General features: G+C 39.2%; 8 protein-coding genes and 1 pseudogene across 8 annotated transcripts; 4 read left to right on the top strand and 5 right to left on the bottom strand.

Annotated features, from left to right (window-relative positions):
* LOC104726370 (uncharacterized) lies at positions 1-1440 on the bottom strand. The gene has a single exon (XM_010445213.3). The coding sequence runs from the start codon at positions 1338-1340 to the stop codon at positions 162-164; it is 1179 nt and encodes a 392-aa protein (XP_010443515.1). The 5' UTR covers positions 1341-1440; the 3' UTR covers positions 1-161.
* Positions 1441-1972: 532 nt separating this feature from the next.
* LOC104726369 (transcription factor LRL3) lies at positions 1973-3404 on the top strand. Its single transcript, XM_010445212.3, has 5 exons — positions 1973-2231; positions 2331-2477; positions 2554-2619; positions 2700-2834; positions 2934-3404. Exons 1-5 carry the CDS (start codon positions 1998-2000, stop codon positions 3282-3284), a joined length of 933 nt encoding a protein of 310 aa, XP_010443514.2. The 5' UTR covers positions 1973-1997; the 3' UTR covers positions 3285-3404.
* Positions 3405-3734: 330 nt separating this feature from the next.
* On the bottom strand, positions 3735-4786 carry LOC104726368 (uncharacterized). The gene is made up of 4 exons (XM_010445211.3): positions 4620-4786; positions 4387-4524; positions 4143-4287; positions 3735-4022 (listed from the first exon to the last, which is right to left on the bottom strand). The coding sequence occupies exons 1-3, from the start codon at positions 4701-4703 to the stop codon at positions 4159-4161; spliced, it is 351 nt and encodes a 116-aa protein (XP_010443513.1). The 5' UTR covers positions 4704-4786; the 3' UTR covers positions 3735-4022; positions 4143-4158.
* Positions 4787-4839: 53 nt separating this feature from the next.
* Positions 4840-7228, bottom strand: LOC104726367 (RNA polymerase II C-terminal domain phosphatase-like 4). The gene is made up of 8 exons (XM_010445209.3): positions 7071-7228; positions 6784-6932; positions 6636-6691; positions 6436-6548; positions 6176-6356; positions 5720-6009; positions 5464-5649; positions 4840-5377 (listed from the first exon to the last, which is right to left on the bottom strand). Exons 2-8 carry the CDS (start codon positions 6930-6932, stop codon positions 5006-5008), a joined length of 1347 nt encoding a protein of 448 aa, XP_010443511.1. The 5' UTR covers positions 7071-7228; the 3' UTR covers positions 4840-5005.
* Positions 7229-7350: 122 nt separating this feature from the next.
* Positions 7351-10194, bottom strand: LOC104726366 (reticulon-like protein B21). Its single transcript, XM_010445208.3, has 8 exons — positions 8913-10194; positions 8771-8833; positions 8582-8684; positions 8424-8498; positions 8186-8330; positions 8040-8109; positions 7888-7953; positions 7351-7795 (listed from the first exon to the last, which is right to left on the bottom strand). The coding sequence occupies exons 1-8, from the start codon at positions 9970-9972 to the stop codon at positions 7476-7478; spliced, it is 1902 nt and encodes a 633-aa protein (XP_010443510.1). The 5' UTR covers positions 9973-10194; the 3' UTR covers positions 7351-7475.
* A 4470-nt stretch (positions 10195-14664) lies between these two features.
* LOC104726365 (ubiquitin carboxyl-terminal hydrolase 23) lies at positions 14665-18799 on the top strand. Its single transcript, XM_010445207.3, has 10 exons — positions 14665-15241; positions 15363-15477; positions 15619-15729; positions 15830-16002; positions 16123-16446; positions 16590-16715; positions 16905-17528; positions 17632-18115; positions 18254-18344; positions 18429-18799. Exons 1-10 carry the CDS (start codon positions 14924-14926, stop codon positions 18595-18597), a joined length of 2535 nt encoding a protein of 844 aa, XP_010443509.1. The 5' UTR covers positions 14665-14923; the 3' UTR covers positions 18598-18799.
* Positions 18800-18814: 15 nt separating this feature from the next.
* LOC104726363 (DNA-directed RNA polymerase subunit 5-like protein 1) lies at positions 18815-19934 on the top strand. The gene is made up of 2 exons (XM_010445206.3): positions 18815-19303; positions 19388-19934. Exons 1-2 carry the CDS (start codon positions 19094-19096, stop codon positions 19808-19810), a joined length of 633 nt encoding a protein of 210 aa, XP_010443508.1. The 5' UTR covers positions 18815-19093; the 3' UTR covers positions 19811-19934.
* Positions 19753-22099, bottom strand: LOC104726362 (uncharacterized). The gene is made up of 6 exons (XM_010445205.3): positions 21953-22099; positions 20999-21803; positions 20835-20892; positions 20656-20739; positions 20434-20575; positions 19753-20219 (listed from the first exon to the last, which is right to left on the bottom strand). The coding sequence occupies exons 2-6, from the start codon at positions 21453-21455 to the stop codon at positions 19956-19958; spliced, it is 1005 nt and encodes a 334-aa protein (XP_010443507.1). The 5' UTR covers positions 21456-21803; positions 21953-22099; the 3' UTR covers positions 19753-19955.
* A 981-nt stretch (positions 22100-23080) lies between these two features.
* LOC147935509 (putative FBD-associated F-box protein At5g56560 pseudogene) lies at positions 23081-23785 on the top strand (annotated as a pseudogene).
* Positions 23786-24255: the final 470 nt, after the last annotated feature.

The following is a 24255-nucleotide window of genomic DNA, read 5'->3' as shown; positions in this document are numbered from 1 at the left end:
TGCAAGCAAACATGGTTATGTTTTGTCCCAATAGCGATAAGAGAAACATTATATCATCCAGTGACGAAATTACATAGCAATTTGATACATCAATATAACGAGAACAAAGATCACAGGGAAAATGAAGAAAGCAAGTAGGTAAACAACATTGTTTCGACAAATCAGTTCCTGCCGAGAGGGAGAGACCTGCAAGAGTAAGTCTCCCTGAAATCAGACTTCTTCTTGGAGGAAGTAAAGAGAGAAGCATAAACTTCCTTGGTAGCATTAACCGGAACTTTATCCGCCGCTTTGAATTTCTTCACAGTAACACCATTGCCATTGACATTCCCATCATCCGTCTGTCTCTTTGCGACCTTTACTCCTGTATCAGCCATCTTTGCAACCTTTGCTCCTGTATCAGCCACCTTTGCAACCTTTGCTCCTGTATCAGCCACCACAGCAGTGCCGTTCTCACTCTTATTAGAGACACCTTTCAACTCTCTCAGCTTTGCTTTCTCCTCTCTCAACTTTGCTTTCTTCTCTCTCAGCTTTGCTTTCTCCTCCTCCATCTTCTCCCTCAACGAACTCACTTCCTCCTCTGTACCATTGATCACAATCTTATCAGACTCTTTAACATCCGCGTGACACACCAAACACGAAGAAGACTTCACTTCCTTCAACGCCTTCGAACTCAACACATGTCCACATCCCCTCAAAGCGAAAAACTTATACTTTCCATTGAATTCAAGCCCTGAGACCGGACACTGAAACTGGGAACTAGTGGTATCTTGCGATGATCCATCAGAACCAGCAACATGCGTAAGCTTAATATTCACCATATCTTTTAAACCCTCAATATGTGAGAATTGCTTAGGCAGCCTCTTAGACAACAGAGCATGAACCAAAGCTTCTTTATTAAACAAATTCCCAATGAGATCAATCACACAAGGCTCAGCCAAAGGTTCATTAGACAAAGCACAATTCAACCATTTAGAGAGCCTCTGCTCATTCGGATCAACCTTATCAGGCTTCTTCTCAGCGTACATATTGAGGTAACAATCACGAGACTCGGCTCCCGTCGCACCGCCATCTCCACCACCTCCACGGAGACGAGGGTAAAGAGTGAGCATTGAGAAAGAAGGGAGTTTCGATACTTGGATCCGTGTAGAGCTATTCAAAAGCTTCCCATCTAGGGTAACGGAGAAATCCGATAACGAATTACGATGCGACGACGACGATGATTCGAGTAAGGAAGTGATACCCAAAAGAGTTAATACAGATTGCGCCGGATCCAATTGGAGAGCGATGGTTTGATGAGAGTCTGGGGATTTAACTAAGATCTGGCGCCGGCTGTGTATCATGGTGGCGGAGCAATACGAAGACCTCTAGGTTTCCGATCAATTTAGGTCGGTGTTTTGATTTTTGATTTTAGGGATCGAAGAGAGAGACAATATGGAAAAGAGAGATAACTTAAGAAGCTTTATATATGGGCTATTTCAATATTGTTGGGCCAAATAGTTTCTCTGTATGGGTTGGGCCTATCATTTAGTTCGGGATTTTTCTCTTATTCTGTTATAATTTTTGTGTTTATTTTATTTTTTTTTATTTTTTTTTTTGGATTTGCATAAATTTGTTTTTAAAGCATGTTTTATGTTTGGAATATTATCAGACGACAAAAAAAAAAAAAAAAAAGCATGTTTTATGCAATTAATCATTCGAAAGGGCGAAGTGTTTTCAAGATATTAAAATGGAAAAAAGAAAATGGATTGTATAGAATAACAGATTCGATGAAATAGAGAATTGGATTTTTAGGATAATTAACAGCAAACAAAAAAAAACAAATATACAAAGAGGCCGGCGACGTATACGACTTTTTTGAGATAATTATTTAAGAGATTCGAGACACAAATTAATATAACAAAAATATTTATTTATTAAGAGTAAATATTAAAAGAGGATAAATGAAACGGCCAGTAAATTAAAAAAATAGAAATCAAAATTTTTTGAAAAGAATAAAAATGGGGAGGGAACAAAGGAAGAAGACAGAAGAAGAGATGGAGAATGGGAATGGAGAAGGAAAGGGAGAGTTCATAAACCAAAACAATGACTTTTTTCTTGATTCCATGTCAATGCTCTCTTCTCTCCCTCCTTGCTGGGATCCATCTCTTCCTCCTCCTCCTCCGCCACCAAACTCTCTTTTTCATGCTCTCTCCGTCGACACCCCTTTCCCTGACCAGTTCCATCACCCTCAGGTACCAAAACTATATCACATTGATCCATACATCATCAATAACTCCAAAAACCTAAGAATGTTTCTGATCCTTTTGTGTTGTTGTTTTTGTCAATTGTAGGAGTCAGGTGGTCCAACAATTGGTAGCCAAGATGGGTTACAAGCACAAGGGACAGTCTCCACCACGAGCGCACCTGTTGTTCGTCAAAAGCCAAGGGTGCGAGCCAGGAGAGGCCAAGCCACCGATCCTCACAGCATTGCTGAGCGGGTACCTCATTATTAACTTCCTCACATCTCTTTTCTTCTCTTATCTTGTGCGTTTTTAATTGTATGGTTTTGAACAGCTAAGGAGGGAACGCATTGCAGAGCGTATGAAGTCTCTTCAAGAACTGGTTCCTAACACCAACAAGGTACTCATTTTTCTGACCTGATTTGTGTCTCTTGTCCTGGATCTAGCATGATAACTGAATTGGTTGATGATGAGATGCAGACCGATAAGGCATCAATGTTGGATGAGATCATCGAGTATGTTAGGTTCCTTCAGCTTCAAGTCAAAGTACTAAGCATGAGCAGATTGGGAGGTGCAGGTGCAGTTGGTCCACGCCTCAATGGTCTCTCCGCCGAGGTGAGTTTCTTAGTCCCTTATGGCTTTCTACATCTATCTATAGTGGAATTACTAAATCATCAGTCATAATCATCATCGTCATGGTTTTTGGTAATGTAGGCAGGAGGACGGTTGAACGCCCTCACTGCACCGTGCAATGGCGTAAACGGGAATGGAAACGCAACAGGATCATCCAATGAGAGCTTAAGGTCAACAGAACAGAGGGTAGCAAAACTGATGGAAGAAGACATGGGATCAGCAATGCAGTACCTTCAAGGGAAGGGGCTTTGCTTGATGCCCATCTCTCTAGCAACCGCGATATCATCCTCAAGCACTCACTCTCGTGGATCTCTCTTCCACCCCATCATCTCCAATACCGTAGCAGCAGAGGATGCAAATGTAGCAGCAGCAGTTGCTGCACCTGAAGCCTCCTCGACAATGGATGATGTATCTGCTGCCTCCAAGGCCTGAACCATAGAGGATACTCATGTGTTTCATCTTTCTCAGTTTAAGTCAAACATTCATATCCATATCTTTTTTACTATTTTCACTGTTAAGCAAAAATAATATAAAAACAATTACACAAAGAAACATAACCGACAAGACAGAACACTCGTATACGTGTGTGGATGGTGGGACCGTAAAGTAAGAGACATGCGTCCCACTACCTTCCCAAATCGTTTTGTGTCAACGTGTTATGTAACATTGTTTGCTCAATCGTGGAACCAGTATAATATTCAAGTTGAAGCTTCCACTCTTATCATAACTAACTATAGATAGGCCCAAATTCTTGAACCGGACCGGCTATTTTCGGTTATTGATACCAAAACTGTGAATAAGACCCATCCATTAGAGGCAGAGGAAAAAAACACACACTCCTAAATTTCCCAAGTTTTCAGGAACACTGATGAACAAACCAAGTCTATAACTCACTTCTTCAATAGCTCAAACAACCAAACAATCAGGTTCTACATAAGTGCATATAAACCTCAGCATATTGTGTATACGAGATGCTTGCAGATTGATCAACAAAAGTTTAGGGCAATAGACACAAAAGGCAAACAATCAGGTTCTTGAATTGAAATGTGCCACCTTTATTTCCATGTTCAAAGGTTTACAACTCAAAATACGATCTAAAACTATAGGTAATCCGAACAAATCTCATGATTCAGAAACAGTATTTGGCCATTAAATCTTCTTCCTTAACACCTGGACAAAAACAAGATTAAAAAGCTTGATCATGAATAAGAAGTAGGGTGAGAACAAATTAAAGAATCTGAGATTGAAGTCAAGTAAGGAGAGATTGAGTAAAGAGTTAATAAAAAGTACCAGGAAAGGAAGGAAACTAAGTTGAAGGAGAAGGCTTGAAAGTGTAAGGCTGAGGAAGTGACATTGGACCTTTCCTCTCATCTCCATCATCCAACAGCCTTTGAACTCTCTTGTTCCTACAATACTCCCTATCGAAATGCTTCACCTACAAAATTCCCATTCCTTCAATTAAAATCAAAAACCCCAAATTGAAGAAATTAGCAAACTAATTGAAAGAGAGAGAGAGAGAGAGAGTAGTAATAACCCAAGAGGAGCGACAGTTGTTGACGAATTGGGTTCTAGAATTGCTACACTCCTTAGGGTAGAGAAGACCAACGGTCGCGATTTCAGTTGGCTTTTTACCAGATTCCTTTTCAAGACAAGAGTAAAAAGCATCTCTGGCCTGCCACAATCAAAGGATCACTCTTAAACCATTTTACAGTTTATTATAACCTAATCATCGAATCAGAATCAAATAGAGAAATAGGAAAGACGGACCTTGTAGCAAGCATCTCTAGCTTTCTGAAGAACATCCTCATGAACCTCATTAGGGTTCGTCGACGCATAAGTATCGACAGCCATGTCTACGCGAGCGAACACGACGGAATCAGAAACAGAACCAAATAAACACCAAATAGACGACGGACATTAATATAAGGCCCATTTATGCCCGGCCCAACAAACACACACCTTGTCAAACAAGCATAGACGAAGCCAATGAAACAACAGAAGAGAGATTTCGTATCATTCAAAAATTAGTATCTTTGGTTGGAATATCAGAAAGATCAGAGATACAAATGTACTACGGTTACAAAACTTTACTTCATAATCAATTAAACAACAAAGTTTATCACTTCTTCTTTCTCATTGGTTACATATTATCATCACTCTTCTTCCGTTGTACCTTGTTGCTTCTTGAGCTGCTCTAAATTGAAGTTCTCTTCTGGCTGCTTCTTCCATAGGTAGTTAGCTGCATCTATCCACCCTCTGTGCACAATGTACTTCTTCTCTCTTATAGCCCAACGTGCCTTCTCTGTTCCCATCTCCATAGCCACCACGTGTGTCACTGATGCATCCACTTCTGTTGCGCAGGTTGCTCCCAGTTCCTCAGCCATTTTCCAAAGAGGGTGATCTTCTGGCTTAGCCTTGGTTGGGAACACCCGACTGAACACTACTTTACATCCTTTAAGTATCTCTTTACGCACTTGCTTTAGCATCAACCTAACATCTTTGTTAGATATGTCTTCATCCACATTCTGAAAGAAACGAACAATAATCAAAAAACTCAACTAGGCAAAAGATAAGTTTTCTTTAGATCCAGCGTGAATATACTTGGGCATACCTCAAAGAATAAAGCATGAGCTTGTTTTAGGACTTTCAGGACAGTTGAAAGTGCCCCATCTGGTTCACTCTCATCGCTCTTCAACTCCGATAAAGACTTGTATCTGTGATCAAACTGTCTGCAGCTCGAAGCGAAAAAATGGTACCGCTCTATCACGATCAAATTGTCCTTGTGATTTGGCCACGCCTGTGCATCAAACCAACCAAGTATCAGCACAACTTACATGAAACATTGACAAGTTACACAACATACTTACATTCTCTGTATCGTCAAGAATCAGAACAGCACTTTCTTGTCCAAGCACCACATCTAGACTCTTTTGATGTCTTACTGTGCCGTCATCCCGAGAAATAATCCGATCACCAAAGTACTCTCCTTTGGGGTCCAGTAGCTTTGCCATCTGTCGTGCATATGGCCTATCTCCCATCGTGTATATGTACATCACAAACATCTCACTGGCTTCTTTTAAAAATGAGTGAACAAACGGCCTAAGTTTGGTCATCATCTGCATAAACTCCATCATGAAAAGACTGCCTCCGGAAACATCTGAGATTAACCAAAAAAATTCTTCGAATTACAACAGATGCAATCATCTCGATGGAACAACAAAAGGACAAAAACAAGACTGAAGTTACAGGCTGAATCACGTTTGAAGACACAAGGATCACGTTTGAAAAAAAAAGAAGCAAAACAATGTAGCTGAATGTATCACCTTGAAGAGAATGCGTATGGCTTTTCAAGTATTCCTCCTCTGGTTTCAGGTCCCTTAGTATGGTTGAATTAAGCAGCGTGTGGTCTAGATCAAGAACTAAATACAGCTTCCGCTGGCGTTGCAAGAATCCCATATCTGAATCACGCAACCGTGAGATCTCATCTTGATTGAGCCTCATTTCCTAAGAACACAGCATTCCCAAAACTCATTAATAAGAAAAACTAAGACTTGATTTCAGAGAAGCTATTCCCTCAGCTTACCTTGTGTATGTATCTAAAGGAAACACCAGTTTCTTCCAATTTTTGCCCACAGACAAAACACATGTTCCCAAACGAACCTGGATGCTCACATTCTCCCTTGCTTGAGGATGCTTCTGCAACAATAAACAGATTCAAAATTCAATTATAACAGAACAACTGACAAGACATCAAAACAAGGCTGAAGAAAGAGAGAGCTTCACCTTCAATCTCTACTTCCTCAACAGTTTCTAAATGCTCAAACTTTCGTCTCTTTGACCTAAAATACAATTGAGAAAACATACTACAGAATGTAAATACCATTAGATTTTGATGATTCCAATCAAAGAGACAGATGAGAGTTGAACTTACTCATGATTGGAAGCTTCAGTATCATCTTCTTCTTCGCTGGGTAAGGAGTCAGACGAAGCATCTGAAGCAGAGTCCAATTCAGCATCAAGGAAAGCAGCAAGATCATCACTACTTGATGAATGCACTGGAGAATCGCTCGTCACACTCATCTGAACAAAAAACCAATCACAACATATGCCAAAAAATCTGAGAAGATGATTGAGTAAAACCCTAAATCAAACATAAACAGAAACTAAAAAAAGGTACATGGAATTCGATTGAAATCGCAGAGAACCATCGAAGCATACCTCTATAATTATGTTCGTCTGAGGCGAGAGAAGCTCACTCAAATCGTGAGTTTTGGGTTTTTGAGGAAAAGAGTTGATATACGGCGACGATGCGCAACCGCAACTTTCTCTCCGATTTGTTTTTCCACGAAAGCTGCTCTGTTTTATGTAATAACTAATAAGTAAGGCCCATTTGGGGCCCATAAGAAGCCTAATTAAGATTATTTGATTTGGGTTACTAATCAAATATTTAGCGTTAATTAAGTTAACTGAACAGTTGCAACATAGTTTGAGTTCGAGCTTAGAAGAAGATCAGATTCACATTATTTAACTGTATAGAAGCTGTGTATAGAGAAGTAAACAGAGGAACCCTAACTATAAAAAAAAAAACTAAAGAGATTACATTTATATATGTGGAAAGGAAATTTAAGAAATTTTCTTGAGTTTATTAGGCATCATCATATGAGGAGGAGCTTTTTTGAATTTAGGGACTTGTACTTCTTCTAATTCTTCTTCTTCTTCGTCATCTGCTATATTTTCATCATCATCATCGTCATCGTTTTGATTAGTAGACCAAATCATATTCTGCTGATAATATCTTAAAGCAACGAATAACATAAATGCTGCCCAAACACGAGCAGTGACTGAAGAGAGGTTCCAGACTAGGGTGAAGAGTGCCAAAGCCACTGCCTTTTTGTGATTGCACGATTCCCATGCGTCCCTGAATCTCCTTATCCAGAAGTTTCCTGCATGTATATATCACAACCTGAGTGAATAAATGTCTCAAAAGAAGATGTAACAACTAACAAGAGGTACAAAAGGAGGTTTTTTAAGTTACCGTAAGCTGAGAAGTGTGTTGAGTAGGAGATGAATATTTTAGGCATTGTGAATGCTCCCAAGAAGCCTGTTCTCACGCAGAAAAAAAAAACTCACAACTCTGAAATCTACATTGAAACAAGAAGTTTGACAGACTAGAGTTGTAAAGGGTACCAAATTTAGCGAGGTTCCAAAGAGTGATGGAAGAGCCACACCTAGCCAAGACGAATAACACCACTCCCATCTGCACAACATCATCATCTCTTATTTTCATGAAGTGTTATAGAGAGACAAAGAGAGAGACGAATAAGAAGACTTACTTTGAGGGTAGTGGAGGGATCGCCAGAGAAAAGTGCTCTGAGTTGAAACATAGACTCGTTGAGGTAAGGCATTATAAGTCTAAGCATCCTCTTCACATCTTCCTCTCTCACTCCAACTATTTTTTGCCTCTCTTCAACCACTCCCCTGCGTTCATTATAATATGCCTTTTTAAAGCCAGTCACCAAAAACAACATGCAATGAGCGTGAGAGAGAAATGAGTGTCTATATGTATCACACCTGTAGATCAGTGATTTCAATACGAACATGACTCCCAGATAAATGAGTCCCATGTACGCTACCACCGATATGAAGCTGTACATATCCATTCACATTTTTAGTTCCAACTACTTTAACTAACTTGTGTGTAACTTCCAATCAGTTGAGAAAAAAAAAACCTGAAATTGAGATCATTGGCGTAGGAAGAAGAGATGATGAGAAAAGTTCCGAAGCCGAACACTAACGTCGACCTTGATGCATCTCTCCACATCACTAGATCCACTGTCCATTTACATTTCTAATTCAGACTTTTCGGACTAACAAAAAATTGTACTTGACTGAAACAGAGTACTATTAAAAAGTCTCACCTAGACTCTGCAATTTGCTCTGTGACTGAGTAAACTGTTCTTCTTCTCCTTCTGCATATCTATCTGGAAACAGTCGTTAAAACAGAGGTTACGTCAAATTCGAGGCCGATGGAAACAAAGCATCAAGATTTGAATAAAATACCTGTGCTTGGAGTAGAATTCAGTGGGACAGAATAAACGGAAGTTGCCTTTTTGATCACCGGAGGCGAAACTTTACGGACAGACGACGGAGATGGAGTTGCTCTGTTATGAAATTGACTAAACTTGTTAGTCTCAACTCTGTTATTGCTTTTGTCCTTCATCGTTACATTCATCTCTTTAACATCAACACTCTTCTTCTCTAATTCTCTCTCCTCCTCCTCTTCTTCTTCTTCGTCCTCTTCCTCTTCGTGATCACCATTGTCGATCTGCTCGACAACGTTCGATTTAGCAGATACGACTATCTCCTGACAAACACCGAACTCTTTAACTTCATCTGGGATCTTCGAATTCTCGCTAACAACGGTTTCCTCTTTTGGTAAATGCTCTGTTTTCTTATCAGGTTTCTCAGAGTTTGACGATGGCAATGAATTCACTTTCCTCAACGCAACTGAATCAAACTCACCGGCTTTAACGATCGCCGTGCAGAGCTCCGATCGGATCTTCTTAACCCGACCCGGAGTAGTCTTCTCAACCCCTTCCACAGATTCAGATCTCGTCTTCTTCACCACCGACATATTAGGACTCTTATCATCACTAGAAACCGATCTCCTCGGCGTCATCGGAGGAGTACCGATTGATCTCGGCCTCGTGAGCTTCATTGAACTGGCTCGAACAATCTCAACCGATGATGGGTTCTTCGCATCGGAAGCTCTAGACTTCAAAGTTCGTCTCTTTCCGTTATTAGTCCCTAAAGCTTCCTCCTTTAAGCTCATTTTCTTGTCTTCGGTTGAGGCATGATGATGAAGGACAATGGCGGTATTAGTATTACTAACTTCGTCGTCGCTCTGCATTCTCGTTTCCCAAACAGAACCTGCAGTAACAACGGTTCCTCCAATTCTTCTTCTTCTGCTGCTGCTGAAACTTGGGTCCATTTCTCTGTCTTTTATGTCACTGTCCTTACTGGTAAAATTAGCTGAACTGGAAAGTGGTGTAATGATGATGAGCCTTGAAGCTGAAGGTAAATGGAGTTTGTTGGGCACGAAAAAGCAATTTACTTTCATCTAATTTCTCACTGATGGTAGATAGAGAGAGAGAGAGAGAGAGAGTAGAATTTGGAGTTTGGGTTGTTGGATCAGACAGAGGAGGGGGACCTATCCTCTTTGTCTCATGAAGATGATGAGACTTATTCAGATCACCAAATTGGCTAATTGGCTAGTGCTTTAACTAACATAAAAAGCCTATGCATGTGGTTGCACTGCAAAGATGCTTGGTTAAACATAATCATTAAGGTTTATGATCACAATCTCTCTACTTTTACTTTTCTTTTCAATCTAATTTTTAACGTATTTGTTCCTTTTTTGTTTTTACTTTATTCACTTCCGTATCATAAATGTTTACGTTATCTAGCTAGTAATCAACATGTGCCGTTTAAACAAATGAATACTATTGCTAATGCCTTCCTCTTCCTCTATTTTTGTGTTCTTTTATCTCACGAGATTTAAGTGAAAGGTTTATTATATATATATATATCCGTATTCATGTGAATGAATCATGAATATGGTAACATTTCATTTAAAAAAACTTCACAAGAAAAAGTGTGTTAATATATTGATTAGCTAGAGGAATTGTTTGGAAGAAGTGATGATGAAACACAAATAAGTTTAGACTGGAGATGTAAGATGTGTGATGCTATTTGTATGCAAAGAATAGTACCCTTCTTCTCACTTCAGCACCAAATTACATTATACGAATATTTGTTGGGTTGGTTTGGTTTTGACTTTTTTTTTTGTCCATCAAACTAAACAAGTAGAACATTTATGGCATTGAATCTTGTCTGCGTCAGTTAAATGCAATAACGAATTTATCTATTCAGAGCCACAGACCCAAATTCAGATGTCTTTGCTTGGATATTAGAAAAAGAGGGTATTTTGGAAAGGAGTTGAATAGAGTCAATTTAAATAATTTTCTTATAAAAGGTTGAGTGTTTTGAGATGAGGATGAACAAAGCAATCCGTTTTTAACGTATTACATTTGTTTATTCAGATTGTTTTCTTACAAGAAAAAGAAAAATCCCAAAGTTAAATATCACTGGAACGGTGGAGTGAGTGCCACCGACACCTCCTTTTAGTGACAGAACAAAAAAGTGATAATAAATCACGATCAGTAAAGTATATAGATAGTACAAACATAGAGATCTCAATATGAATATTACTGTAATACATTTATAGCACGATTAGATCATACTGTAGCATTAAATACTCAATTACCGTTAAACGCATGGTTTGGTATGTTGGATAAAACTACTCTACCTACTTAAAGAGCTAGTATAACAAATATCGGTACTCGTAATGCAAATGTGAAGTTATAACTGCGTGCGTGCGCGTGTGTCTAATAAGCACACTAATTAATTAGTGTTACAATTAAAGTAATGGAAGTTTAGAGTCCAATTAAAATTGGAATACGTACGAATCGTGGAGTTTAGGAATGAGATATTGCTTCGACGGCACGTGGTCGAGTGGGAGGGGCACGTGACTCAGGGCACATCTCCCTATGTATCTGCTTCTTTGTGTTTTCATGCACCTTCTCTCTCTTTCTGTATGCTAATTTCTATTTTTATATGTTTTTTATACACAAAATAAAATACAATTCGCTTTACAAAATAAAGTTAGCCCAACTACCGTGGCAAAGAGTCGTTGTAGCAACGAACATATTTGTTTTGTTAATGAAAAAGTTGTTAATCGCGTGTGACATTGACCTAAACTTAAAAATACACTCAATCTTAATCTCTATCATGCACTATTTTAGAATTGACCAAACAAATAATAATAACGGTCACAAAGAAAAAGTAGAAAGAGTAATAACGAATGGGGGGGCCAATGGTTTCAATAATGCGCGTATCTTATGGGGATTACATATACTATTTGTCTATTGAATTCCTCCAATTCAGCACAATATTAACAGTCTGAAATATTTTGGTAGTAGCAAATACAAAACGTACTTTGGAGTCTTCACCGACTCGGGATCCTCCTTACACATGTTTACCAATTACAATGGCTGTCGGGTGCGGAGTCTTTATTTTATTTTTTACTACTACAATTTATCTCTTTCTCCCATGCAATTCCTCCTTTTTCCTTTTTCCTTTTTCTTTATAGTAATTTTTAATTTCTATATGTTTAAAGGATTTCAGATTTCTGCAGTAAATTAGATTTCTTTATTAACTTTTACTTTGCCAACATCAACTAAAATTTGAAAATTCACAATGTATTAATGTGTCATCATCAGTCGGCAAGCACTCGCGGCAACACAAGTTTGCAAGCACTCATCCAAATTAAGTAAGTCCAATCTATTCAAAAACAGATCACAAAATTCATATAATGGGCTTTAGTTAAGGCCCGTTAGTAGACAACTCATGGGTTTAGGGGGATAATGAAATGAAGGGCTTTTTATGCTTTCCGTATATTATTGATTTTAATTATTTCAAATTCAACTACACCCTTAATATTAGGTCAAAGCTAAAAATAATACATTTTATAATATTCATTTCGAACCGTCAATTACGCATTTGTTATTTACCGATAATAGTCTTTTCTTCTGTAAGACGGACAGAGGACAATGTCGGGTTATCTTAGATATTCTAAAACAATATGAGTCTGTTTCGGGTTAGCAAATAAATTTTACAAAATCCTCGGTACAATTTGGGCACAAGATTGATGAGCAGACAAAAACCGAGCTCCAGGATGTTCTCGGGATCACAACTTTGGGTGGTATGGGGTCCTATCTAGGTTTACCCGAAAGTTTGGATGGGACTAAGACCAAGGTTTTCTCTTTTGTTCGAGAGCGGATTCAAAGTCGGACGAATGGTTGGACGGCAAATTTGCTTTCAAAAGGGGGAAGGGAAGTGATGATTAAATCTGTTGCAACTGCTGTTCCAACGTTTGTGATGTCTTGTTTTCGGTTACCAAAAACAATTACATCCAAGCTTACCAGTGCAGTGGCAAATTTTTGGTGGAGTACAAATGGTCAGACAGGGGGCATGCATTGGCTTGCCTGGGAGAAATTATGTGTTAGCAAACAGTTGGGTGGTCTTGGTTGTAGGAATGTGGATGACTTTAATTCGGCATTACTGGCCAAGCAACTTTGGCGTCTGATAGACGTTCTAGAGTCTTTGTTTGCCAAGGTTTTCAAAAGTAGGTATTATAGGAATACGCATCTGTTGGATCCAATTAGGTCATACTCTCCCTCCTATGGATGGAGGAGTATATGTTCTGCTCGCTCTCTGGTTAATAAAGGGCTTATTAAACGGGTTGGTTCTGGGGACACCATTTCTATATGGTCATATCCTTGGGTACCAGCTCAATTCCCGAGACCAGCTTCCAGCAAGGGGCCGTTAAAGGACCCTTCTCTTCAAATGAATCAATTAATTGACCGACAAAATAATTCTTGGCGTCTGGATATGCTCAATGAGCATTTTGATCCACTTGATGTTGCATTAATCAGGGCTATTCCGTTGGGTGGTAACCAAAGGGATGATCCCTTCGGTTGGCATTTCACGAAAACTGGGAAGTATACAGTCAAATCAGACTATCATACTGCACGTCATGACGTGGTTCGGACTTTTGCGGCCACTGGTTATGGCCCGGAAATTACCCCCCTACTCGCTAGTGTGTGGAGGGCTCGTTGCCCACCTAAGATCCAGCATTTTATGTGGCAGGTCTTATCTGGTTGTATTTCGGTTTCGGCAAATTTGGGACGACGGGGTATTGCTTGTGATGTACGGTGCGTACGATGCGGCGCAGATTCGGAGACAATAAATCATGCCATCTTTGTGTGTCCTCCGGCCCGTCAGGTTTGGGCGCTAGCAAATGTGCCGGTGGGACCTAATTCCTTCCCGACGGAATCAGTATATGCAAATGTTGATCACTTTTTAGGGCAGCAGAATCCGGGAGCCCATATTGCGGCTTTCCCTTGGCTTATGTGGTTTATTTGGAAAGCAAGGAATGCACGTGTCTTTGACAATATTGCCGAAAGGCCAGAGGATATTGTTAGGGTAGCAGAGGGTGAAGCTGCAGCATGGCAGCAGGCTCAGATAGAGGATGATCTAGTGACTAGTCCCACCTTTCCAGTAGTTTCGGAGTTGCCAGTTAGGGTGCCTACGGTTTCCCTTCCTTCGGTCTTTTCAGGATATCGATGCTTCATAGCTGGATCTTGGAAAGCAGGGGATTTGTATGCAGGTGCTGGTTGGTGTTGTACCTCGATCCAGACAACGTTGCCGTTTTTGGGTGCCAAGAATTTCAGGCGAAGTCTATCTCCATTACATACTGAAGTTGAAGCGTTCCTTTGGGCGATGCGCTGCATGATCGGCCATGACTTCAGAGAGGTGGCTTTTTATACTGACTGCTTAGACTTGGTGAAGATGGTGTCTTCTCCTTCCGACTGGCCAGCATTCTCGGCGTACCTTGACGACATCAAAACTGATAGGAAGGAATTCTTTTCCTTTTCTTTATCTTTAATTCCTAAAAATGCTAATTTAAGGGCGGATTTTTTGGCACGCTAAGCGTGTACATCTCCGCACCAAGTATTGTTTGTAAACGATTTTCCTACCAATTAGCTCGTTTAAGTTGATCTGTTGTTGACAAAAAAAAAAAAATGTTCGTTTTCTGAGTAATAATCAGGCGCGGTATAGACCACCGTAACAGAAACAGAAACAGAAACTCCAGTCCGGTCTTTATGTTTTGTTAAAGTACTTTGTATGAATGGCAAAACTTAGAAGAAATTAAATTAAAATTAAATTAAAATTAAAATAATAAGTGGATGTCGGGGGTGGGTCTTTGCTAGGGTTTAGTAGTGCGTTTGCAGCTGCCACTCTCTTTGTCTCCCTTTCTTTTCACACAGCCGCAAAAAAGCTCTCTCCTTTTTCTTCTTCTTCTTCATCTTCATTTACACAATCTCTGTTCCCGACAATCACAAATCCGTGATCTTCCCCTTCACCACGGATTGTTTGATTTAGGGTGAATGGAGGTTGCTACTACGATCAGCACTGAATTGAGGATCCAAACGGATCGTGATCCGTCGAACAACAACAACGGATCTTGCGCCGTTGCTTCTTCCACCGCTTCAGCCGTCTTCAGGAAGATCGAGTTTCATCCCGCTAGGAAACCCTTTAATGGTTTCTCTAATGGTCGTTCTGATTTTAAGATCGAGACTTTGAATCCTTGCTCCAATAACAATCGAGTGTTGTCTGCACCCTCCGCTAAGAAACCTGAAGGTTCCGATTTGTTGGAAAATGGGTTTGATCCTGAGCTTACCTTTAGCATTACCTTCCGCAAAATCGTGAGTTCCTTAGCCAATCTTATCTCTTTCAATTTTGTTCAACCTCCTTTGATTAATCGTAAAGATGCTTCCTTTTTATCTATACTGATTGGTTTTATTGATTTGTGATTTTTTATTTTAGGGTGCGGGTTTGCAGAATCTGGGGAATACATGTTTTCTCAATTCGGTATTGCAATGTTTGACATACACTGAGCCTTTAGCTGCTACTCTTCAAACCGTTGCGCATCAGAAATATTGTAAGTTGCTTTAGATGCTCCAAATGCTTAATTTTGTTGCTTTGTTTGATCAGCTAGAGCACTTATGTCTTCTGTTTTTAGTTTAATTGGTGTGTGGTAGTCTATGATGCAGTGTCTGATATATGTAAATTGTTTGTGTAGGTAATGTTGCTGGGTTTTGTGCATTATGTGCGATCCAGAAACATGTCAGGACTGCACGTCAAGCTACTGGCAGAATACTAGCACCAAAAGATTTGGTCTCAAACTTGCGATGTACGCTTCTTCTCAGACTTTTCGGGCATAACACTATTGTGTGCCAATTTTTGGCTTAATAATCAGACTAATGAATCAGGATTCTCATCTGATTGCTTAGGCATTTCCCGAAACTTTAGAAATTGCCGGCAGGAGGATGCACATGAGTACATGATCAATTTGCTTGAATGCATGCACAAGTGTAGTCTCCCTTCTGGTGTACCAAGTGAATCCTCTGATGCTTACAGGAGAAGTTTGGTACACAAAATTTTCGGTGGTAGCCTTCGAAGTCAGGTAAATTTGCTTTGTTTTCATGACCATCTTTTTGAGCATATATTTTACCTATGGGTGGAAGATCTTTAATACATGATTAAATGGATTCAGCGTGTTCTAATATTTTATTTTCCAATTCAGGTGAAATGCGAGCAATGTTCCCATTGCTCCAACAAGTTTGATCCATTTCTTGACCTAAGCCTAGACATTTCCAAGGCTGATTCGTTGCAGAGAGCACTTTTACGTTTCACTGCTGTTGAGCTCTTAGATGATGGTGCAAAGGTTTACCAATGTGAAAGATGCAGACACAAAGTCAAGGCTAGAAAGCAGCTAACTGTTTCTAAAGCACCGTATGTTTTAACCGTACATCTTAAGCGGTTTGAAGCACACAGATCCGAAAAAATCGATAGGAAAGTCCAGTTTACGTCTGCAATTGACATGAAACCTTTTGTCAGTGGTCCCCATGTAAGTGAGCTTCTTCTTGTGTTCTATATTCCACGAATTTTAACCTGTTCTGTCAATTGTTTGAATGATGGTGTTTATTTATTTTTTAAATCTTTAAGCTTCATGAATTCATTTTTAACAGATATAATACTTGTGTTGAACAGGAAGGCAATCTGAAGTACACTCTTTATGGTGTGTTAGTTCATTATGGTCGAAGCAGCCATTCTGGTCACTATGCCTGCTTTGTTCGTACATCAAGTGGCATGTGGTATTCTCTTGATGACAATAGGGTAAGTTGCTGTGTTCTACATTTTATGGATTGCAAAATTTGAATTTTATACTTTACCTGCTGTTAGTAGTTTATTTCTTTACATTGTTCTGTGTTGAGGTGGCACATTTTAAATTGCTAACTGATGCACAAGCAAGCAGATGAGAATCCAATAGCTAATAGTAAGTTCCTCTTTACATTGTTGTTGTAGGTTTTTCAAGTTAGTGAGAAGACTGTGTTTGATCAGAAGGCATATATGCTATTCTATGTTCGTGATAGACAAAATGCTGTCCCTAAGAATGCAGTCCCCTTGGTTAAGAAAGAGAGCCTTGCCACAAACAGAGCATCTTTGATTGTATCTTCTAACACAAAAGATCAATTGAATGGCCCTGCCAATGGTTCAGCACTTTTGAAATCATGTGATCAAAGTGCTCGTGCTGGCTTAACTCAGAAAGTTTTAAATCCCAAAGAGCCTCAGAAAAATCCCATAAGTTGTGTGGAGGCAAAACAGACCCTTAAGATGGTAAATGGTTCAGTACCCATAAAAACCTGTGATCTAGCTGCTCCTACTGTTGTAATTCAGAATGACTTAAATACCAAAGCGACCTTCCAAAAGGAAGTGTCTCTTCCGCTGGCTAATGGGGAAGGATCTTTGGTAAAGGAAGATTCGAAGGTTGCATGTCCAATATTACCAGGGAAGGTGTCTCCTCTCCTGAATGGAAGCACAAATGCTCAAATTCTTGTGAACGTGCCTGTTTCTGGAGCTAAAGCTGAAAATAGTGTTGAAGAGAAAAATTCTGTTCACAATTTGATCGAGTCTGCTAATTCACTGAAGGTAAGTGTGTAATTATACCATCACATGTCAGCATCTTGTTTCATGGCCACTTTTTTATCAACGGGATTGAGTGTTTCTAACTTGCATATCGCTACTGCTCCAGGTTAAAGATGTGTCAATTGGTAAATCACCTATTGAAGCAGCTGTTCTTATTGATCAGACAAAGGGACAGCGCCCGGAAGAATTGGCCACTTCAATTGAGTTGATAAAGTCAACTTCTGTGAGTGAGACTCTCACCACACCAAGAAAGAGTCGCAAGCGTAACATGAAAAGTCTGCAGGTGGGATTAAAATTTTTCAATAAGGCCCTGGGATTACGAAAAACGAAGAAACTGAAAAAGGGGAGATTAAGTAGTACAGCTGTCAAAATGATCTCTGAGGAGCTCCTATCCAAGAAAAGTGCTGCAGATAATGATCAGTCCACGTCAACTAGTAGTAATGGAAATATGTTGGTTGGCGCTGTTCTTGCCTCAGACCAACAACAACCCTTGGGGAGTTCTGACTTGTCTAAAAGAAAGAGAGAGTCCTCAATCTTGTTACAGAAAGAAGCTGTGAGCATTCTCACACGGGGTGTGCCAGAGACAGTGGGTAAGTTATCCCTTTTCCCAACTTGCTACTGTTAGACCTTTGGCTATGTCAACTCTGGTGATAATTTTTTTGGAACTGGAATCAAACAAGCCTTGATTTGGTTGTTTATGATCGGATTGATTCTTATAAATATTGCAGTTGCCAAATGGGATGAGGAGTTTTCTGCTTCACAGAAGATGGGATCAAAGAGTGAAGGCACAAGCAGCATCGGTTATGTAGCAGATGAGTGGTGAGTGTTGTTGTTTATTTTGCTATGTGTTTGGTTATAACTGGGAAGTTTTCTTACACATGAATGTGTATTGGATTGTGGCAGGGATGAAGAATATGACAGAGGGAAGAAAAAGAAGATAAGGATTAAAGAGGAGAGCTATGAAGGGCCTAACCCGTTCCAGATGGTTGCATCGAAGAGACTAACAGAGACAGAGAGAAAGAAGAAATGGACACAACGCATACCTACTGCAAAGACAGCCTTCAGGATATGAATGAATGACCATAATCTATACATATAATGTAATCCACATGTTGAGTAATGTTAACAACAGAGGAAAAGAGAGGCTATAGATATTAGACATATTGATTGTTGTCTCTTCGACTCTCAGTTTTGTCTATTTGTGGTAAACAAAGACAGATCCCATCCACTGTTTTTTGAGTGAGATTATCTACTTTTTCTTTCTTGTGTCTTAATTTTCAGGCTTTTTTATGGCACAGTGTCTGTTATTACTAGATGTATATATGGCTATATGCTCATGAAAATATCTCAGCACCAAAATTTGGAAAAAGACATAAATGTCGTGTCGGTATCTAAGAGATGGGATTCATCTCATGTAACTGAAGATCTAAAAACGTTGAATAAAATATGCTATAATGCCAGTATTTATGAGTCCCCTAAACTCCCCTAAACCCTAGTAAAACCTCATTCTTCCTCGCCGGCAAAAGGAAAAAAAAAAAAAAAAGACAAGAACAAAGACATTGGAGATTATGTCTGACTCAGATGATGAGATCACGAGGATTTTCAAGGTGCGTCGAACGGTGCTTCAGATGCTGAGGGATCGGGGTTACACTATAGAAGATTCTGATCTGAACTTGAAAAGAGAAGAGTTTGTTCAAAGGTTTTGTAAAACTACAAACAAAGTCAATAAGGAAGCTCTTTTCGTCGCAGCCAATAAGGGGCCAAATCCAGCCGACAAGGTACGTACATATATAAAGAACGAACAAGTCCTAAAGTTGTAAGCTTTTGACCCAATGCTGAATCTTGTCTCGATCTTGGTGTAGATTTACGTTTTCTACCCAGAAGGTCCTAAGGTGGGAGTCCCAATAATTAAAAAGGAAGTGGCACTAAAGATGAGAGACGATAAAGTTCCTCGAGGGATCATAGTTGTTCCAATGGCCATAACTGGTCCCGCAAGATTGGCTGTATTAGAGCTTAACAAGATTCTAACAATTGAAGTCTTTGAGGAAGCCGAATTGGTGACTAACATCACTGAGCATAAACTCATCAACAAGTACTATGTACTCGACGATCAAGCCAAGAAGGAACTACTCAAAAAATATACAGTGCAAGACACACAGTTGCCTCGCATCCTCATCACTGATCCTCTTGCCAGATACTATGGACTTAAGCGAGGACAAGTTGTCAAGATCAAACGAAGCGATGTTACTTCTTTGGACTATTATACCTACCGATATGCTGTTTGATTCATATCGACTGTTTCTTTTGTTTTTGCATTTTAACACACTTTGCTTCTTCATTGTTTTGAATACTAATAAACTCAAATTGGAGGCTTTACAAAACATAAAAGAGACCTCTTAACAAGTTTAAGTAAGTCTCTCTTTTTAGACGTTACCTTTCTTGTTCGAATATACAATGGTGGAACCTGAAACAGCTGGTGAGATGGTCGTTTGTTATCCCTGCTGCCTGCATGAAGGAGTAAACCACCGTTGGTCCTACGCTCCGGAACCCTCTTCTCACTAGATCTTTGCTTATCACTTCTGCTTTTGGAGTTTTTGCAGGCACTTGTCGCTGGTACCTGAACTTGCTCACAATCGCCTTATTCTTCACAAAGCTCCATATATACTTGTCGAATGATCCGTATTCTTCTATCACCTGTCAACAGAGATAGAGCACTCATCAATCTGACTGCAATGGATAGTAGCTTTTAGTTTCCCATCAGATGCAACAAGCCTATATGAAACAATATTTTGAAAACTTCAAGACCTTCCTTTATTTCAATATTCAGATTTTTGCAATGCTTTGGATCAATGCGCTCAAAATTGGGTCTAAATTGAGCAAATCAACCAAGAGTGGAAGAGAGGTTCACCTTAAGTATCTGACGCGCATTCTCAATGACGGCCCTTAGCTTAAGATCAGACAACAAAGTGCTTGCAGTGCTTCCTGGACCGATCAGCTTCTTCTCATTGATTTTCACAATGGCACTGGGGTCAAAATCAGCAAAAACTTCCCTGCATTCCACATTTTTCATAAGAAAACAGAAAGGACTGCTTCAAAGAAATGAAGAGTGAACCAGAAACATAGCAAGAACCTGAAGGCCTGCCTCTTGCTCAGTATCGTAGGCCATGTGTGTTCAGCCAAAGCACCCGAAAGCACAAGGAGTTCAAACAACCTCCTGAACATACACCGCCACCAAAGAATGACGTTAAGGAATACTCATCAATCAGAAAGAGTGCAGATATACACAAGCGAGAAAAGCTTAAACCATACTTGTCATCGTGAACTGGCACACCCCATTCTTCATCATGGAAAACAATATAGCAAGGATCTGGCATTTTCATACAAGAAACAGTCAATATAAAGATCTTTGAAACTAAATAGATGATTGTGCACATCCATCTACACCAGAATGTAGACAAGAGTAAGAAACTGACCAGAATTTGGTGTCACCCAAGCACACCTCTTCTTAGTCTCTGAACCACTAGGTGGCGAATCCAAAGCACCATCAGAGACAACACTTCTTGGCTTCGAAGGGTAAGACTTACTTCTACTTCCAACACTGTAGGACCGAATCAAACGACCAGTAGATGCTCGGCTGTGGAATGAGTCCATAGAGGCATCAGAGGAAAAAGATGCATTCAGTGACAGATTAGAATTTAGGTTCTGCTCATGCCGTCGTAGTATAGAAGCCACGTTAAGAGTGTGCTTGTGAGAAGAAGAAGACTCATCTGATCCACTGAGCTCAGATGAAGATCTTTCAAGCTTTCTCAACGACTTTGAAACAGCCTTGTGTGTGATAAACGGACTAGACTTGTTAACAGAAGTCCTCAGAGTTGGCCTGGTCTCTGCTTCAGCCACATTCATGGACTGCATTCTAGGAGCACCAGACATGGATTATTTGACAAAACAGTAACCTGATTCTGACTCTTGAATCGAATCAACAGAGAAACATCTGAAAGTCACCACTGTTTTCCAAAACAAACAGCATCGCCATCGAGAATGGAATTCACAAACAGTACCGTACAACGTCCATTAAAGACCAGTTTTTTTCAGTTGCTAGATCTCCAAAAAAACCAAAACCAACTCAGTCAACGAACCAATACACTCTTGGACATCACAGAAACACTCATTCCTTACTCTTTGAGTTTTTTTTTTCGAAAACAGAGCATAACATTAATAAAAATGCTTCCTTTACTGAATCCTGACAAAAATTAGGGTTCTTGTTTCAGCAAAACAGACCTGAGTAAACATAAAAAGCAACGTCAATGATTCAGCTTGTAAACCGACAGAAACAAGCCTGCATTTTTTGTGAATAAACAAGAGAGATAGAGCTATACAACATTGACTTGAAAACGAAAAAAAAAAAAAAATTGGATTTTTTATCACACCTAATTAGTTGGTTTTACAAAAGAGAGAAAATGGCTGACAAAATTCCTGAAAATTCCCATAGAGTTTCTTCTTCCCAAGAAAAAAACGAGAGGAAAGAGAAAAATGAACAAAATCATATAAATAAAAACTTAGATTTATGGATCAATAATGTTGTCTAGAGACAAGATACACCTAATCTAGTAACCAAACAAAACTAAAACTAAAACATAAAAACGGCAAACAGTGTGTTTGTCAAAGCATTCATAAAACACGGCACGTAGTTGAAATCACTCAATACGACCCAGTTTAGACTGTACAACATTCTAATACGACGCAGTTTAGAGCTTTTCGGATTCGGAAAACTCTCATTTAAGGGTTTAAATCCTCAATACGACGCAGTTTCTGAACAGACAGAAGCTGTTTGGCCTTTAAAAGGAAATCACCAAGCTATTGGGCCTAAAGGGTTTCACATGTGTAACCGAACCGGATTTAACTTGCTAACCGAGGTCCAAACTCAAACTCTGTAATTCTGTATCGAATTTAAACCGAACATGACTCCAAGTTTCAGTAATCCTTTGTTTTGTTTCCTACGACTGAATATATACTTTACGTCGTGCCTCTATCCTAGGTTTTAGGTTTTTTATTTTATTTTTTTTCCTCTCTCTCTCTCTCTCTTATTCAAACAGTCGATTAGGCTAAACTTCACCAGAAACAAAGTAAAAAAAAAGAAATATGAAGAGTAAGGCGACAGGCAACATCAGCTCGTTGCCACATGATTTGCTTGTGAAGATATATTGTCATCATCAGTATATATTAACGAGGTGGTTGCCACGAGCGTCTTGTCGAAACGATGGCGTACACTCTGGAAGCATGTGACCAAATTCATCTATGATGACTTCTCATGTGGTTATTATCAGTTTCGTTACTTTGTTTCCAAATCTCTACCGTTTAGCGAAGCTCGCTTTCTACAAAGCTTTCATCTCAAGTTTTATCTTAATATTCCAGTGGCCGACTACATTGATTTATTGGCTCATCTTTCTATTCTCGAGGTGAGGATCGAGACGATTTACGCATCCCTCACATTGCCGAGAAGCTTGTTTTGTGAGTCTTGGACCCTCGAAACATTGATACTCCAAAGACTATGTCTAATGGATGTTCCTCCTACTCAAGATCCTTTGCGATTGCGGTTCCTTAAAACTCTACACCTTTTGTCCGTCAGATTCTCAGACGACGAGTCTGTCAAAGGGCTTTTAAGCATCTGTCCAGTTCTTGAAAATTTGGTTGTGAGACGAACAACGTATGTCAATGTGACCATGTTCATTATCAATGTGCCAACTTTGAAGAGTCTATCTATCTATTATAATTCAGGGGCGATATCTCCACCCGTGGGTGATCACGGTTTTGTGATTAATGCTCCTTCTTTGAGGTACTTGAACATTAGAGATTACTCCAGTAACGTTTTACGGTTTGGACATATGCCTGAGCTGGTCAAGGCAACCGTCGACACTGCAGTGTCGTGGAATCTGTTAAACTCTATACTTCAAGACGCTCCAAGACTTCAACTTCTCAAGCTGAAACTGAAACCGAAACCTCGTGGTCTACATAGCATGGATCGCTGGAACCAGCCTTGCTCGGTTCCCGAATGTTTAGTGTCCCATCTAGAGATCTTCGAGTGGAGACATTACACAGGGACAAAGCAAGAAAATAAACTGGCAAAGTATATCCTAAAAAACGCTAACTGTCTAAAGATGGCAACATTCTCATCTGTAGTATCTGGAAAGAAGAAGCGGATTTTTAAAAAGTTAGCATATGCTTATAAAGGATCAGAACCATGTCAGCTTGTCTTTGTATAAGGTCATCTTTATAGGGAGAACATGAAGGGTGTTCTTAGCCAAAAAAAATAGAAAAATAATGAATAATGGCTCAGTTCTAAGCTGACGTGGCAAACTGTGAATTGATACAATTTTTTGCAAACAATTTTTCACAAATTAAAAGAGATCTGATTGAGAATATATGGAATAAATTTGAACATTAAACTATATATTAATTAAATAAAATGTTTGTGTGCTTTAATTAAGTAATATGTTTTTTTATCTTTAATGTTTTTGTTGTTTCATAAAAATTTGGTATTGTATTTTGAATTTTAGTAAAATTTTTATAAATTTGCAATTTAAATGTTATTTTATAAGTTTTTATAACTGTAATATGTTTAAAAAATATTATATTATTAAATTTTATGATCTTAAACATGTTCTTCCAATAACTAACTTTTTAACAAAAGATCTTAACTACTGATCTTACATTATTTTCATAATATTTTTAC

This window comes from Camelina sativa, chromosome 11, assembly GCF_030686135.1.
Source record: "Camelina sativa cultivar CO46 ecotype springtype chromosome 11, ASM3068613v1".
Classification (NCBI taxonomy): domain Eukaryota; kingdom Viridiplantae; phylum Streptophyta; class Magnoliopsida; order Brassicales; family Brassicaceae; genus Camelina; species Camelina sativa.
This window is presented reverse-complemented; position numbering and strand designations above follow the sequence as displayed.

Coding starts and splice junctions, on each gene's coding strand:
- LOC104726370 (XM_010445213.3), bottom strand. CDS start 1,340: ATGATACACAGCCGGCGCCAGATCTTAGTTAAATCCCCAGACTCTCAT.
- LOC104726369 (XM_010445212.3), top strand. CDS start 1,998: ATGGGGAGGGAACAAAGGAAGAAGACAGAAGAAGAGATGGAGAATGGG. Junction 2,232..2,330: donor ACCAGTTCCATCACCCTCAG/GTACCAAAACTA, acceptor TGTCAATTGTAG/GAGTCAGGTGGTCCAACAAT. Junction 2,620..2,699: donor TGGTTCCTAACACCAACAAG/GTACTCATTTTT, acceptor GATGAGATGCAG/ACCGATAAGGCATCAATGTT.
- LOC104726368 (XM_010445211.3), bottom strand. CDS start 4,703: ATGGCTGTCGATACTTATGCGTCGACGAACCCTAATGAGGTTCATGAG. Junction 4,525..4,619: donor CTAGAGATGCTTGCTACAAG/GTCCGTCTTTCC, acceptor TGATTGTGGCAG/GCCAGAGATGCTTTTTACTC. Junction 4,288..4,386: donor ACAACTGTCGCTCCTCTTGG/GTTATTACTACT, acceptor GGAATTTTGTAG/GTGAAGCATTTCGATAGGGA.
- LOC104726367 (XM_010445209.3), bottom strand. CDS start 6,932: ATGAGTGTGACGAGCGATTCTCCAGTGCATTCATCAAGTAGTGATGAT. Junction 6,549..6,635: donor TGAGGAAGTAGAGATTGAAG/GTGAAGCTCTCT, acceptor TTATTGTTGCAG/AAGCATCCTCAAGCAAGGGA. Junction 6,357..6,435: donor CCTTTAGATACATACACAAG/GTAAGCTGAGGG, acceptor CTGTGTTCTTAG/GAAATGAGGCTCAATCAAGA.
- LOC104726366 (XM_010445208.3), bottom strand. CDS start 9,972: ATGAAAGTAAATTGCTTTTTCGTGCCCAACAAACTCCATTTACCTTCA. Junction 8,834..8,912: donor GAATTCTACTCCAAGCACAG/GTATTTTATTCA, acceptor GACTGTTTCCAG/ATAGATATGCAGAAGGAGAA. Junction 7,954..8,039: donor TTGGAACCTCGCTAAATTTG/GTACCCTTTACA, acceptor GCGTGAGAACAG/GCTTCTTGGGAGCATTCACA.
- LOC104726365 (XM_010445207.3), top strand. CDS start 14,924: ATGGAGGTTGCTACTACGATCAGCACTGAATTGAGGATCCAAACGGAT. Junction 15,478..15,618: donor CGTTGCGCATCAGAAATATT/GTAAGTTGCTTT, acceptor TTGTTTGTGTAG/GTAATGTTGCTGGGTTTTGT. Junction 16,447..16,589: donor CTTTTGTCAGTGGTCCCCAT/GTAAGTGAGCTT, acceptor TGTGTTGAACAG/GAAGGCAATCTGAAGTACAC.
- LOC104726363 (XM_010445206.3), top strand. CDS start 19,094: ATGTCTGACTCAGATGATGAGATCACGAGGATTTTCAAGGTGCGTCGA. Junction 19,304..19,387: donor GGCCAAATCCAGCCGACAAG/GTACGTACATAT, acceptor ATCTTGGTGTAG/ATTTACGTTTTCTACCCAGA.
- LOC104726362 (XM_010445205.3), bottom strand. CDS start 21,455: ATGTCTGGTGCTCCTAGAATGCAGTCCATGAATGTGGCTGAAGCAGAG. Junction 20,740..20,834: donor GTGCCAGTTCACGATGACAA/GTATGGTTTAAG, acceptor GTGTATGTTCAG/GAGGTTGTTTGAACTCCTTG. Junction 20,576..20,655: donor AGCAAGAGGCAGGCCTTCAG/GTTCTTGCTATG, acceptor TGTGGAATGCAG/GGAAGTTTTTGCTGATTTTG.